This window comes from Macrobrachium rosenbergii, chromosome 18, assembly GCF_040412425.1.
Source record: "Macrobrachium rosenbergii isolate ZJJX-2024 chromosome 18, ASM4041242v1, whole genome shotgun sequence".
In the NCBI taxonomy this organism is placed as follows: Eukaryota; Metazoa; Arthropoda; class Malacostraca; order Decapoda; family Palaemonidae; genus Macrobrachium; species Macrobrachium rosenbergii.
The window spans coordinates 12389469-12404233 of NC_089758.1; the positions used below are offsets into that span (position 1 = coordinate 12389469).

Sequence of the window (14765 nt, forward strand, 5' to 3'; positions counted from 1 at the left end):
ATCTAGCTGCTTTCAAACAAGTATGGGATTTTTCTAATCCTATCGTCTTGTTCGGGTCAACAATGGATAAGTCTAATGGGGACTCTGTTTTCCATGGAAATGTTCGTCAGAATGGGCAGATTGTGAGAAGACAGCCAGATATTAGAGTACAGTACTCCAGTTTTACCTGAATGCCAGCTGGAACAAGAAGACACAGCCAGACAGTCAGGTTTTCCAAACACCCCAGAGATACACTCTGACCTGCAGTGGTGGCCATCAGAAGGAAGGCTGCCAAAAGGGAAGTCCCTTCATCCTCTGAACCCCAACCCAGTCTTCTTTTCCGACGCCTCGGACATAGGTTGAGGATCCCTTCTAAACAATCAAGAGGTCTCGGGGACATGGACTCCAGAACAACACGACTTACATATCAATGTAAGAGAGCTGATGGCAGTTCAGCTTGGCCTTCAGAATTTCACACACCTAGTCTGCAACAAGACTGTTGTGGTGCAAGCGGAAGATACCACGGCCTTAGCTTACATCTGGAAGAAGGCGTTACCCATTCCTTCCGTCCCTGTCAAGCTGCAAGAGAATTACTGTTGTGAGCAAACCAAAACGAGTTATGCTTGTCTCTTGCTTTATCCAATAAAAGTTGAATATGGTGGCAAACGAGCTGAGCTGTCAAAGCAGGTCCTTCCCACCAAGTGGACCCTGGATCCCCTGGTATGTCTAGACCTGTGGAAGTTGTGGGGCTAGCCAGTGGTAGACCTGTTTACCACCTCCAGAAACCATTGCCTTCCTCTGTTTGGCTCACCAGCCCCAGATCCTCTTACATGGGCCACGGATGCAATGTCACAGGGTTGTTTGAATCTGGACTGTTGTGCCTTCCCACCCATCAGCATGATCAGGGAAGTACTGAACAAGTTCAAGACACCACAATGTGAGCTTGACCCTCATAGCCCCATTTTGGCCTCTGTTGGTGGACTTCCCAAGACTTTTTCCCCAAAATGTATCGCTACTCAGACAACCCCACTTCATAAGACACCACCAGGGGTTGCCCACTCTCGCTCTGACAGGCTCCAGTCTGTTTGTAAACTTGTCAGAGCGAAGGGTTTTTCAAGGGAAACTTCAGAGGCTATTGCAAAGTGCAGAAGGAAGTCTTATAGCCTTGTCTATCATGCCAAGTGGTCAGTCCTTTGGCGGTGGTGCCACAACCACAATGTCTCATCTTCTGATCTTTGGAGACCAATTTGACACAAATTGAGGAATTTCTCTTTTTCTGAGTAATATCAAGAATTTGTCTTCTTCTACCATTGAAGGCTATCGGGCAATGCTTGGCTCCATTTGCAAGCATAGAGACCAGGATCTCTCATCGATCTCTGACATTAAAGACCTGGTAAAGTTGTTTGATATGATGGAACATGAAAGAGACAACACTTTGGTCTCGTGGAATCTACTGTAGATGTGGTCCTGAAATGGCTGACAGACCCATCTTTTGAGCCCCCTTCACTCTGCTTCTCTTCAGAATCTGATGTGTAAAACTCTCTTCCTCTTTGCCTTCCCTACCACTACGCGTATCGGAGAAATGCATACTGTTGACAAAAGAGTGGGTTTGTTCTCAACGGGATGCCATTTGCTCCTTCACATTAGTCTTTCTGGCCAAGAATGAGAGCCCATCCAAGCCCTGGACTCGCTCATTCACTGTGAAGAACTTAATGGAATTTCTTATTGAAGGGGGAGAAGAAGAGAGAATACTGTGTCCGGTCAGAGCACTGAGATACTACGTGAATAGGACAGAAAAATAAGGGCCCATCTAGTAATCTTTGATGTTCATTAAAGAACCCATCTCATCCTCTTTCAAAGAACACCTTGTCGTTCTTCCTAAGAGATTTAATTAACAATGCACATTCCCAGATCCAGGGAGGTATTTTACCAAACTTTAAAGGGAGGGCGCACGATATCAGAGTGGCGTCTACTACCTTGGCTTTTAGGCTTAACTTGTCTTTGACCTCCATTATCCAGTCTACCCACTGGAAGTGCAAGTCCATTTTTGCTTCTCACCACTCAAGTGAAGTAGAAACAGTATATAACCATTACAGTACCTTGGGTCTGTTGTAGGTGGATGGTATGGTATTAAGTGAAAAATCATAGGAAGCACTATATTTCAAGCTTTGGGGAGCCTGGAGGTACAAGGCACCTGGAGTATCCACCAGTCTTAGTGGGTAGGTTGTGGTTTTTATCAAGTGTTTCCAGAGTAGGTGACAGCATTGTGTTGTTTTTAATCTTGTACTGCCCCCCAGGGCAATGGCACCATATTATATGCTTTGCTAGCCATCAGATGTATCCTCCACTACAAAGCTCCCACTCAAGTAAAGGTGCCCCACAGCTCAACAGCCACGTCACTACAGGTTAAAATGAACATCAACCAGAGGCAGTATTCACCTGCAGTAGCTCTCTTACCACATAAGGAAACAACAAGCATTGTATTCAATGCTGGCAGTCTTTTTTCTCTTTCAAAGTCATTATCATGCTTTAATGTTTTGGAGTAGACTATGTCCATGTATTGCACCTCCATTCAATGTGGGATTCAGCTATGTAATTACTTGGAAAGTTAATTATATAAAAATGATATTTTCATAATCAAATTAAGTTTCATATATGCTTACCAAGTAATTACAGAACCAAAGCCTGCCCTCCTCCCCTCTATGGACATGAGGGCACAAACAAACTGAATATGACTGCTTGTTGTTCCTTCTTTCCCTAGTAGTAGGAGATAGTTAACTATGTAATCAACAAAAGAAGTGCTACCTTGACTTCAAAAAAGTTGCTGCGCGAGGTAGATACATTAGCTATGTAATTACTTGGTAAGTATATATGAAATTTAATTTTATTTTGAAAATATATTTCTTGGGAAGCATCAAGTTTCCAGTGGTATTACAGTATTGAAAAACTGGAAGTGTAAAAAACCTGGCTGAATACTTGCTTGTGCAAGTATAAAGTTATTAGTTGACAGTATCCAAATTGGAATAGCCCCAAAAGAGGGTTAAGCTTTGCAGCTCAGTAGCTTAGCTGTTTTCACTGACATGGGAACTTTACCTTGCTTTAATCTCAGAAGCTTGTGCTGTTGATTATATGTAAATATAGCAAGCTTTTTGCACAGTGTTTTGTTGTTGTGTGATTGTTATGTAATTTGTAATGAAATCATATATTAGATGTAAAAATAGGTGCATAGTTTCCCCAATGGAAATAATCCATTTTACTCATTTTTTCCTAATGAGATACTAGTTCTTAATACAAGTTCAGTACATGTGAAGGTTTCCATTATGAAAATTATTAGCAAGAAAATTGTTTTTCTTATTATGTACTTCAGGTAAAAGAAAAGAGGAAAATTCTTATTGTTAACTCTTTTAACATAAGAATTGAGGTAATGTTCAGCATTCCAGCTGTAGGTTATAATTTTTACCCTGCTATCTCTTGGTTCCAATTTTGTAGAATTAGTGTCTAGCTTTTGTTTTATTTTTGGCAAAATTGCTAATTTCATTGAATTTTAAATATAATAATGGAATCTTTTTTGTAAAGTTAAGTACTTGCTTTCATTTTGATCAAATTTTTTAGAGAAAGCAATTTTATATAAATACAGTCTTGTTTATGTATACTGTACTGTTACTTTGTAGGTATTTGTCATAACATGTATTTTCATATCCTCAAGTTACTGTAGCAGGAGGTCAACTCTGCTCTGTCTCTTCTCTTTATTCCATAATATTGCATTGTTTATCCATACTCTCTCCTGTACCCTCATTGTTATCCCAGTAGCCATGCATTTTATCTGTTTCACTGGTCATGTTTATCACTAAGGAAACAATGCTCCAGTTTCATTAATGCAGGTACAAAAACAATGCCTTGTTTGTATGTTGGACTGCTGATCTCTGGTGGCTTTTGCTGGCTTCAACTCAGCTTTTCTGTACTTACCCCTGACTATATGTAAAAGGCTTGTGTTCTTATTCTCTTTTTGGTGTTAGTGAAATCCAGCCTGTCAACTGTAAATATTTGAGTATTCTAACAGATTCAAAATTTTCTTGCAGAGATGATTCAATTCATATTGCTAAGTGAGCTTCCAAGACATTAAAAGGACTTAAGCAAATATTTTCATCTTATTTATTTGAGCCCTGTGTTGATCTTACCTGTTCTTGTTTAGAAGATTAGCTCTTATATTTGAAATGCTTCTCCTTTCCTCTCTCTTTTTGACAAGATTGAATCAAAAGAGATTATAGTTATTGACCTTGCTCTTACCTCAAAAGTCTTGCCTGCCCTGAGAGTTGAGAATGATACCTCAGTGTTCTGGTTATGCTATTTAATAATAATAGTAATATGTGCATTTTCAGATGAACTTTATGTGTGTTTTATGCAGGCACTACAGTAGCCACCAGCCCATGAATGTGAAGGAGGATGAAATCTAACCTAGTGTTATTTGTTCATAAGGGCTTGTAAGCCATTGCTTTTCATGTAGGGATTTCCTCAGTGCAGGCTTGAATCAGTTACACACACACACACACACACACACACACACACACACACACACACACACACACACACACACACACACACACACACACACCTCTCTGCCATCAAGCAGTTTTTCCTTACCTACCTGCTGTTTAGATGCTCTGATCCATTTTGATGGACCATCATGGTGTATATATATTTTTTTCTTGTGTTCAACATGGGTTTGAATGAGAAGAGTGAATAACAAAGGGTTTGAAGGGGCATAATTAGGCATTTGGTTGCTTCATTTTCTTGTTGGCAATGTAATCAGCTATTTTTCCTGATTGGTACTAAAACATAGGAACAATCCCAAACTTTCCCCTGTTCATACTTCTGTAGAGGTGCGATGCAGCTTTCTACCGTGACACATCTTTATTGTAGCTGAGGAGATTAGGTGGAATAAGATGAAGAAACAAAAGCACACATCTCCTTCCTCCTTGTCGTCACGCTCTTCCTCCCATTCCTCCTCATAATTTTATGCCTACTCTTCCTTCCATGGGAAGAAGAGTAGTTGGTCTTTGAAGCCTGTTTGCAAGAAGTTCGTTGAACTTCAAGTGAGCTTCTTACTACTTTGTGGGTTGTCAACATCTGAGGGTGAAATGTCTACTATAGGTAGAGTTGACATAGGATGTTCTGAGCATGCTTATAAATGAGAGTGTCTCCATTTACTTCCTGCTGAGGTGTGGAGAGAGAATTTAGTGCTACCTTCTTGCTCAGTACATGTATGACCCCTGGATTATGTGTATTCAATAGAGGGTTCATGCATGGAAGGTGGCTGCTTTATGATACCACTGGGTACTGTAGAGAACTGTGTGGAAGTGACTGTGTATACACTTGGGGTGTTCCTGGTGCATCCAAGACTGCCAGTGTGTACATGGGTGATAGTGAGCACTTATCAGTAGCTTTTAATATGGTTTCAGCTGATCATATAATATTCAACAGGAACATGGACCACAATTATGAGCAGTTGCAAGTCAACCTTGAATCGTTGTTCTGCAATCGGTTATGATAGGCCTGATCATTCATCTCTGGTGAACAGGTTTGTCCTGCAGACTCTGTTCAAGATGGAAACAGCATGTTCCATGATTGATTATATCAGAGAGGGTGACTTTATGCTTTCTGTTGAGTTGAAGGATGCCTTTTCCCAGTTGTCTGTCCATAAGTGCTCCAGGAAGTGCCTCCCCTTTGCAATATACCAGTTCAGTTTAGTTATAGCCCCCCAGGTAGGAGTTCATGTGAAAGTTTGCCCTGGTGTCAGCTTGGCCCCATTTACAAGGTTTTAAGCTAGCTGTGTTACCTGGACAATTACCTAAAATAGAGACCTTGTGTTTGTTGTAATCAAGGGAGGGTGATAAACTAGGAGAAGTCAAGAGCTCATGCCCAAGGAGCAGGCAAAGTACCTGTGCATACTGATAGATAAGGCAGCAGCGAGAGCATCAGACTTAGCATCAGCCAGGTCAGGGAGGTTTCAGCTCAGTTCCTGTTGCAATGGGAGCAGCCATCTTGGTTTTTGCAGGAAGTCCTCAGTCACCTGTTATCAATGGAGAAGCTCATTTTGCTTGGCACCTCCACTTGCACTTGTTTCAGTGATAGCTGACAAAGCATTGGTCACCCCCAAGCACCCATCCCTCCTGGCTGGTACTTTAAGCTGGGAAGGAAGGGAAGACATTGCATGGTGGCTGGATGGCTGGAACATCCTTGTTGAGTTCTCTGGAACCCCCCATTCTTGTGCATTTGGAGATATTCAACTCTTGGATGCATCGCAGGAGGGGTGGGACACATGCCCTGAGTGGTCTGTCCTTCTCAGGCAGGTGGACTGAGTATGAGCTTCATCTGCAGATTAATTTCTTGGAAATTCGAACAGCCTACTAGTCTTGCCATGTTCTGGGATTGTTTTGTGGGTCACTCTGTGGTGCTGATGGGTGATAACACAGCTGTAGTGGCTTATGTCAGCAACTTGGTCATTACAGTTTCCCTTCACCTCTGTCAGTTGGTAAAGCAGATGTATAACTGGGTAGTTCAAGCTCTTAGTCAGGTACATTCTAGCTTGAAGGAATGTTTTGGTGGAACAGCTCAACCTCCAGAAGTTAGTTGGGCCAGATTGGTTCCTACTTCTTTTCTTTAGGTTTAGGGGTTTTTGAGCTGGCAAATTCTAGTGAGCTACCTGTATGTCTCACATTTACAGGAAGCTCTTGGTGCTCAGCTTCTCCATTCCAGACCCTGGGCTGCCTTGGAAAACTCCTTCCAAGCAACCCCTGGGACATCTGAGTATCTTTGCCTTTCCTGCCATCAGTCTGATTCACTTAGTGATCAATGAAGTGTTTGTCACTCCACGTCTCTAAAAGCCCTTGGTATATCCTTGGTTTTCCCCATGCGGAATGGTATCCTGATCTGCTAGCTCTTCTGGTTGAGGTGCCCAGAGATTCTCTTAGGCCCACTCCTCTCTGTTAGCCACACAAAGTAGCCTCAACTATTGTGTACCAAGAAGTAGATCATCATCTGCCCTGATTGATGTCATAGATGCAGCTGCTCTTTGCTTAGAACTACTTCATAGCGATTGGAGACTTTTCCACCTTCACTGAGACAAACTCCTCTCAGTCCCACCTCTGAAGCCTATTGCTTTGCCTTGAGCTTAGCCTTGTGACTGGAGTGTGTGGACCTCACTTCCTTGGTATTTGTCTATGCTCACAGGAGTTTTGAACAGTCCTACCCATATCATTAGCCTCAGCCCCCAAAGTGGGATGGGATTCTGCAGTCCCCTCAGGCACCAAAGAACCCTTGAGACAGGCTGGGGATCAAGGTCTCACCCTCAAGACTTCTTGTGTTGACCTTTTGTATCTTATCTGGTCCTGGAAGAACTTGGGATTCCTTGTTCTCATTCATGATTTTGTGTCAGACTCAGAACACTGTCAGTTTGTGACAAGTGACTCAAGAATCTCATGGTCCCCTGCCTCTGAGAATTTATTAATGGGAAGCTGGATAAGATACTTTTGTGACTAATGAGAACCTGACCTTTCAGGCATGAGTGTTTGAGTCTCTTTATAGTACTGTTAGACACATGGTGCTGGCTAGAAAAAACTTTTCTCTTTGGTTTCATGAAGTAGTCAAGCAGATTTACAGTTTGTCCTGTGAGGTAGACATTTATCCAGTATTGGCAAGAGCTCACAAAGTCAGATACATTGACCCATCCCTACCCACCCAAAGAACTTGTCTGTTTGCAGGTTTTAAGGCCACATGACTAGTGGCACTACACTATACTTGAATCTCATTTTACCCCAAGGATATCACTCTCAGTCCTTGAACCATTCTCCCTATGACCAGTGGTGGCTGGCTAACAGGTCCTCTTAGACAAACAAGCATCATGCTGTATGGGCCACGATGCATGTAGACTTTGCAATCAGTCATCCAGTCCTGGAGCTTTTGCTCATAAAGTGTAGCTCTCTTTGCTCTCCTTTAAAACAAGGAGTGGGATTACATTGATAAAGATATTGTCTGAACCCATCAATACATGATTGACCCAGATACTCGCTACCTTCTGACCTGTGCTACCATATCTTTAGGGCAGCACTTGGTTCTCCAAAGTCTTCTAGGTGCATCTCACGTTGGCTCAGGGCTTATCAGTCTTGCATCCTTTTGCTGCTGTAGATTTTGTAGGGGGTTACAAGGCAGTGCTTCTCTGTTCAGAATAATGACCAGGAGTATGGTTTTTCCAGGTGGAATCAGCTTGTCACTGAGTTAAGAGACTATCCTCTCACCTAGGAAATGAGTCTGTCTCCTACAAAAAAGGCAATGGTTTTTGTTCTTTCATGAAAAATCACAAGTTTTTAAAGTAATTTGTATTTTTGTTAGGTATACAAACCCTAGCCTTTTACTATAATCCCACCACAACCACCCCACTGATTCCTTGATGCCAAAGAAGTAAGTGCTTGGTGATGGCAGAGGAGTGGGAGGTCTTCACCCACTCACCCACATACCACCATGTAACAACCTTGTTACTGATTTTTCTTCCAGAGAAATACACAAAAGGGTCTGGTTTGTATAATTTAAAAATATGTGATTTTTCAATTTGGTTTCATATGTGCCATCAAGATGTTAATAGATGGTGTCTGGATGTTTATGTCTTGAAAAAAATATGTTGACTTTTATTTACCCTTTTCTATGGTTTATATATTTTCTTCTACACATTCCTTGTCGTATACCTTTACTATATGGAATGTAGTGCTTACTGTTTTATAAGCATTTGTTCTTACTTTTCATCATCATTGATAATATGCTTTTAGGTAAGTAGAGGTTTGGCCTTTGAGTAAACAAAACTGTGGTTGTTATATGTATTAATGTTTATGGTGAAATACATTTTTGTAAACAAAGCCTGCAAAACATCTGTTAGGTTAATGTCATTTGCAGGTGTGAGTCATAGTACAGCATGTCTTCCGATCAAAAAGGCAGAGTTAGCTTGTGTAATAAATCTTTTAATTTTTTTGTTTAAATATAGAAGACATAAGAAATTTTGAAATTGACATTTTGTACCTTTCAGATCAATGTTTTACATATGCTGTATATTTCCTTATCAACTGAGTCAAAATGCAAGTTTTAAGCATCGCACTCGAGGCAGTTGCAACACTGTTAATAAGATGTAGCTCTAGAATGAGTAATTTCAGTTTACAGTTGGAAGTAAATGCATGTCTAACACAGTGTTTTGTATATACTGTTAATAAAATACTTTAATAGACTTTAAGATTGGTACAAAAAATATATGTAAATACAGGAGAGTCCAAAAGGAGGTTTTCCTATTTATAGATGTGAAAGTGAATTGAATGGAGTTAAATGCAGGAAGATATATCAAGAGGACAGAATCTTTGACATTAAAATATGAATACTACAATCTATTAGATAGCAGGAAATACTGAAAAACATGAAAAATCAGTGGAATGGTGGGGCAGTCAGGGTATTTTAAAATAGTTTTCAAGTTAAATATGAGATACTAATAGTTTTCATGATCAGAGAGCCAAACCTTCACAAATAAAGTAAGCAGTTGTGTATTGTAGTCATCTTGGTTATGTAGTTATTGTTAACAAACAGAAAGCTGCACTAAACTTGTACATAGGAATGTAAGAAGTCTACTCACATTTGTTTGGATAACTTTTAAAGTGAATGAATAAATGTTCAAAACTGCTTGTTGAAGTATTGTCATTTTCATGTTTGCTTTATTGATGTGTTGACTACAAGAATGTTCAAATGATTTATGTGGTAAAGTACAATGTAAATATTCATGGTAATTCATGTACAGAAATTGCTGTTATTATAATGTTTGAATGAAGACTTCAAGTGTATCTTTTACCTTCTGTTTAATTTTGTCTTTACATCCATTTGATAGCAGGAAAACTCAGGCCATTGTGTCCTCAGCCATCAGATACTTTCTAGATAAGTGGAATCACCACACAGCATGCACAGTTGAAAATATATTGCTATTTGTTGTGAGGTAGTCAAAACACTACTTTATTTAATTGCTTATTTATTTTAAAATTATACTGTCATTGTGTCTGCTATTAGGCAGAAAGTATTTTCTTAATACAAGCCTATTCAGGTTCAATTCTAAAGCTCATGATCTTAGACGGTGACCACTTACATTATTTTCATTACATGAATTTAGAGGACCTTACTAATGTTCAGGGTAGAATTCTAGTTTTCACGTCTATTTAAGTCTTTAATAGCATAAGAATGATGTTTATTTCTCTGTTATTATTTCACCGGCTGACACGGGACCCCGATCCAGAAAAAGGATTTTGGCAAAGGAAAAATCTATTTCTGGGGAGGGGCCCGTATCACCCCGGTGACCCACCCTGTTTTTCATTCTCTCCCTCCCATGGTAAACATCATTCTAATGGAATGGAATGCGACTAGTGTTGCCTTGTGTACAGTCCATGAGTAGTGCATGGGCTTGTATCGGCACCTCTCTCGTTGGGACTTTTGACATTGGGAATCTTTATAGGGCAGGGTCCCGTGATTGTGACAATCTCACCCTTTACCATATACGACTCCATTTCTTGGAGCTCGCTCTGGGGTTAGTAACCCCAGCTTTACATTTAGCTTTTCTCTGGTATCTAGCAACGGAATTACCTAGAAATAAGTGCTGAATGGATTATTTCACCGGGTGACACGGGCCCCTCCCCAGAAATAGATTTTTCCTTTGTCAAAATCCTTTTTATGGCATTCCTCTCACTTTTTAAGGATGTCAGTGAAATACAAATACTAAGTTAAACTGTACTTCTGATTTACTATGGTAAATTATACTTAAATTAAATGAGTTATAATGTAACTGAATAATGAATTATTATTGAGTAGTTTAACCAGACCACTGAGCTAGTTGATGTAGCTCTCTCAAAGCTGGCCTGAAGGGTATGTCTTTATTAATATTGAAATTTAGATTTTCCTCAGTAAATGACAGCTGTTTGAAAATCTCATAATTGGTTTGTTTGAAAAAGATGGAGCTTTATTTCCAAAACTTATGGTTGTTGTCAGTTATATTTTTAACAAACACACAAAAGATCTTTTACTGTGAAGTGTTACTCCACAGTTTGTCCATAATGGGATTGGACCATTTGGGCTATTCATCAAATATCCAATGGTCAAACAAGAATGACCAATTCTTAGGCAAGTCAAAATTATTTTTGTCATTCCTTTCATACAGATTCCATTGGAGTTAATCTGTTTTAATTTGTTACTATTGTAGTGAAGGCATGAGTAAGAGGCTGCGTCTATAAACTTGCTGACTTATTCAAACCACAAACAGACAGGTCAATAGCTCTTGTGAGCGGAAATGTAGTGTCTAACATGAGGCGAACGAAACAGAGGTCAGAGTACAACCAACTGTATTTGTTGGACAATGGAAAGACATACATAAATCATTGGAGGATGGAAAGACATACATAAATCAATACACAAAGCATGAGTAAAGTTATGATACATATAGCTGGAATGCTGACATTGTAATGCTTGCGCTAAGAATGATACATTTAACATAATAATATGAACACAAATATATGTACAAAGGTTGTGTGATATCTGCTATGTTTCTTGTACACTTGTGCTTGATGTGTAGAGATGTCGTTGTGGGGAGATTAGATGGCCGGGTGAGATGAACGGTGTGTAAGTCCTTGTGGGACCCTACAGGACTCCCCCCACCTTTTGCATTCGGCAGTTCATTGGCGACGTACACTTTTCTTGCCATGTGGTACGTTGTTTTGGCAAGCATTATTTGTTCTAATGCTTTGCTGGTGTCAGATGGGGATGTCGGGCTTGTTGGATGTTGAAAAACGTCAGCCGGCAATGTTAATGATTGGCCATACATGGCTTCTGCTGGAGATGTGTTGAATGCCATGTGTGGTGTTGTTCTCAGGCCCAGTAAGACCCAAGTTAATTACTTTCTCCAACTCCTGTCTTGACATCTAGAGGTGAGTGATGTTTTTAACGACCGGTGTAGCCTTTCAACGGTGCCATTAGCTTCTCAGTTGTAGGCCATCATGTATTATCTTTGTCCCCAAACTGTCTGTGAGGTCGTTATGTTTCTTATTTCTTATAGTTCAAGAATCTTCTTTCCATTTTTTTAGTTCAGTGTGTCTTGATGATTTGACAGAAAGGCCCATTTATTTTCTTGAATTTTTGCCATACTTTTTAGTATTTTAATAATTTTTGTAGGTTTCCTCCTTGTACAGTAGATGTGATTTATTCATTTTGTTGAACCACTTGTTTAGATTGTCTAGTCTTCCTCCAGTTGAATGCTCTTGTTTTATTAATTTTAGGAGAGTATCAGACCACCAAGGTACTTCATGTTTGTTAGAATATGGTTTAGAATGGTGTATGGCTTTATCTGCAGAATTTATGATAAATTTAAAATAAAATAATTTTTATTGTAGTCGGTTAGATATTCCAATGGAAGGATTTGTTGTGTCTGTGTAACTGGGATATTTCTTAGTCAGCTTTATCAGTGTAATGAGGAATATGTTTAGTGGCACTATTTCAGAATTGAAATTAAAATTGAGAAATGATCACTAATATATAGGTGTCCATGTGTTCCTTATCTTATCTATCTATTATGTTGGATGAGCAAAGTGTGGCATCCAGTGATGGAACAGTCCCATGTCCTTTTGAGAGATATGTACATATTTGTTTTGTTGCCAATGAGACAGCACAAGTTGTGGTCCGTTCTACCATGTTCCCTGCAAGATCTGGTGATATACTATTTTAATCCCAAGTAGGGTTATGGTCATTAAAATTGCAAACTAATTTACATTTTTATTTGGTTGATTGTATAAGTTGTAGATGGTATGGGTATTGTTTTCTGTTTAGAACTGAATTGCAGGAAATTGTACATTAGTATTGTTCAAAATTATTTATATATATATTGCAGTTCCTAAGTTGCCTTCTTTTAGAAATGTTTTTGCCAGTAAATATTTGCCTATTGATGGTACTGGTTTCTTTGTATGTGTAAACATAATGCTCAAGGTTCATAGTCTTTGAGGAGATGGTTTATTTCTTTGAGTTGCAATCTGATCTTAAAGCCATTTAAATTTCACTAGATCATACAGTTATTGAATTTTTCCTGTAAGAATGGAGAGATTTTTGTGGTTTACAATAGTTGATGTTTACCATTTCCTTACCTGTCTCTTTTTTTGGATCTCTTGTTTGAATTTTCTGTAGTAATTTAGCTGTAACATTGAAGTTTTTCTTTATATTATATCAGATGGTTTATACACATGCATCCTCTTTCATGACTTCCTAGGTCAGTTGTTTCTTTTTGTATTGTATGAAATTTCTTAGTGTTTATTAGGCTGTCTTTGTTAAGTTTCTGTTTTTACTGCAGAATTCAATAAAGCCTGTTTTGCATCCTCACGTCATCACATGTTTCTGTCTTGTTTTTTCCTGTGACTTTTGTTTGTGGTAAGTGCTGTCAATGGCTTGATACATATTCATTTTGATCTATTGTTTCTTTTTACTTTTGGTATATCTTTATTTTAAGGCAGGACCTCTTTGATTGATTTGCCAAATGGATGTTGATGGAATCATTTTTGTTTGTTTATTGATATTTCTTTTTGTATTTTTGATTTTAGTGGGACAGATGGATTTGTTTCATCATGGTCATTAGTACTGTATATTTTGTGTCTTGTTTGTTGGAGGAGTTTTTTTAATGGTCTTTCATATTACCTTGAACTTCACAATCATTACTTTGGTCATTTTCATCTAATCTTTTATGATGTTTTGGTTAATTTCCTCAATTTCTATTTGTGATGGCACATCATACGGTATGGGTCTTTATTTCTACATGTTGTTTTCTGATTGTAGTTTCATCCTATCTTTGGTCTAACATATTTTACCTTGTATTTTGTTTTTGCGTTATATTTTATCTGTTATATGATTATTTGGATTCTAGTTACTTTTCTTGATTACTGAATAAGGTAGATTTTTTTACTGGATCACTAAACCATCACACTTTCAGTTTCATTTCAGCCACTTGAACGACAGTGTTTATGTCTAATGCAATGTCGGTTATGGCTCCCAGCCATTGAAAAGGAAAGTGAGTGAAGCAGTGTGATCCTGCATGTTACTAAAGAAGCACTGCAGCTTCTGGCTCTGACCTTAAATCAGCTTAGTACACTTCAGATGGGGTTGGTATGCATTCTCCTCTTGGAGGTGAAAAATGTATCAGCTGATTTTGTAGCCGTGGAAGGAGCAGGGGAGCGGCAAAGTCTCCACTTTCAGTGTATGTAAGTATTCTTGGCAGAAGGAGTGGTAGCAGAAATGTGGAGCAACGCTATTTGCAACTTGGCTGTAGTAAGCATGCGAGTACAGGTACGATGGTCATCACAGGGCCATGAGGCACTTCGCACAAGCAAGGCTAGCTGGTCAACATGCTCTCCGGAGGTGGAGGAACACCCTAATAGCCAACAGAGACAGAATCTGACAGAAGAGCAAGAAACCAACACTAAAGACCATAGAAGAGGAGAGAATAAGTCATCAGAAGATCACTTAGAATGGCTTGGTAAACAGACTTATTTTGTATATCCTGTAAAATGCCAATCTTTATTCCTCAGTAGAGAAAGAAGACTGGCTTGAACTGTTTGGTGTGCAAAAATTGGTCTCTAACCAAATGGACTTTTTAACTTAATGGCAGTTTTACAAGAGGCATTCCTTTTTTATTCTATAGAAAGGAAGCCCTTTGTTGGCCGAGTCGGTTGAGCTTCAGACTGTCA

At 39.1% G+C, this 14765-nt stretch overlaps 1 protein-coding gene across 6 annotated transcripts in view; it reads left to right on the top strand.

Moving 5' to 3' along the window:
- The window catches only part of LOC136848111 (uncharacterized), a 63082-nt gene extending 53245 nt beyond the window's left edge, over positions 1-9837 (top strand). For 2 of the 6 annotated variants that reach the window (XM_067120330.1, XM_067120331.1), the window contains exon 9: positions 9053-9837. In XM_067120330.1, coding sequence (XP_066976431.1) covers positions 9053-9155 — 103 coding nt within the window. In that variant the 3' untranslated portion in view covers positions 9156-9837. Of the gene's footprint in view, positions 1-4058; positions 4120-9052 lie in introns of those variants that run through there. The other 4 variants (XM_067120333.1, XM_067120335.1, XM_067120332.1 and 1 more) reach the window with 2 other exon arrangements.
- The last annotated feature ends 4928 nt before the right edge of the window (positions 9838-14765 follow it).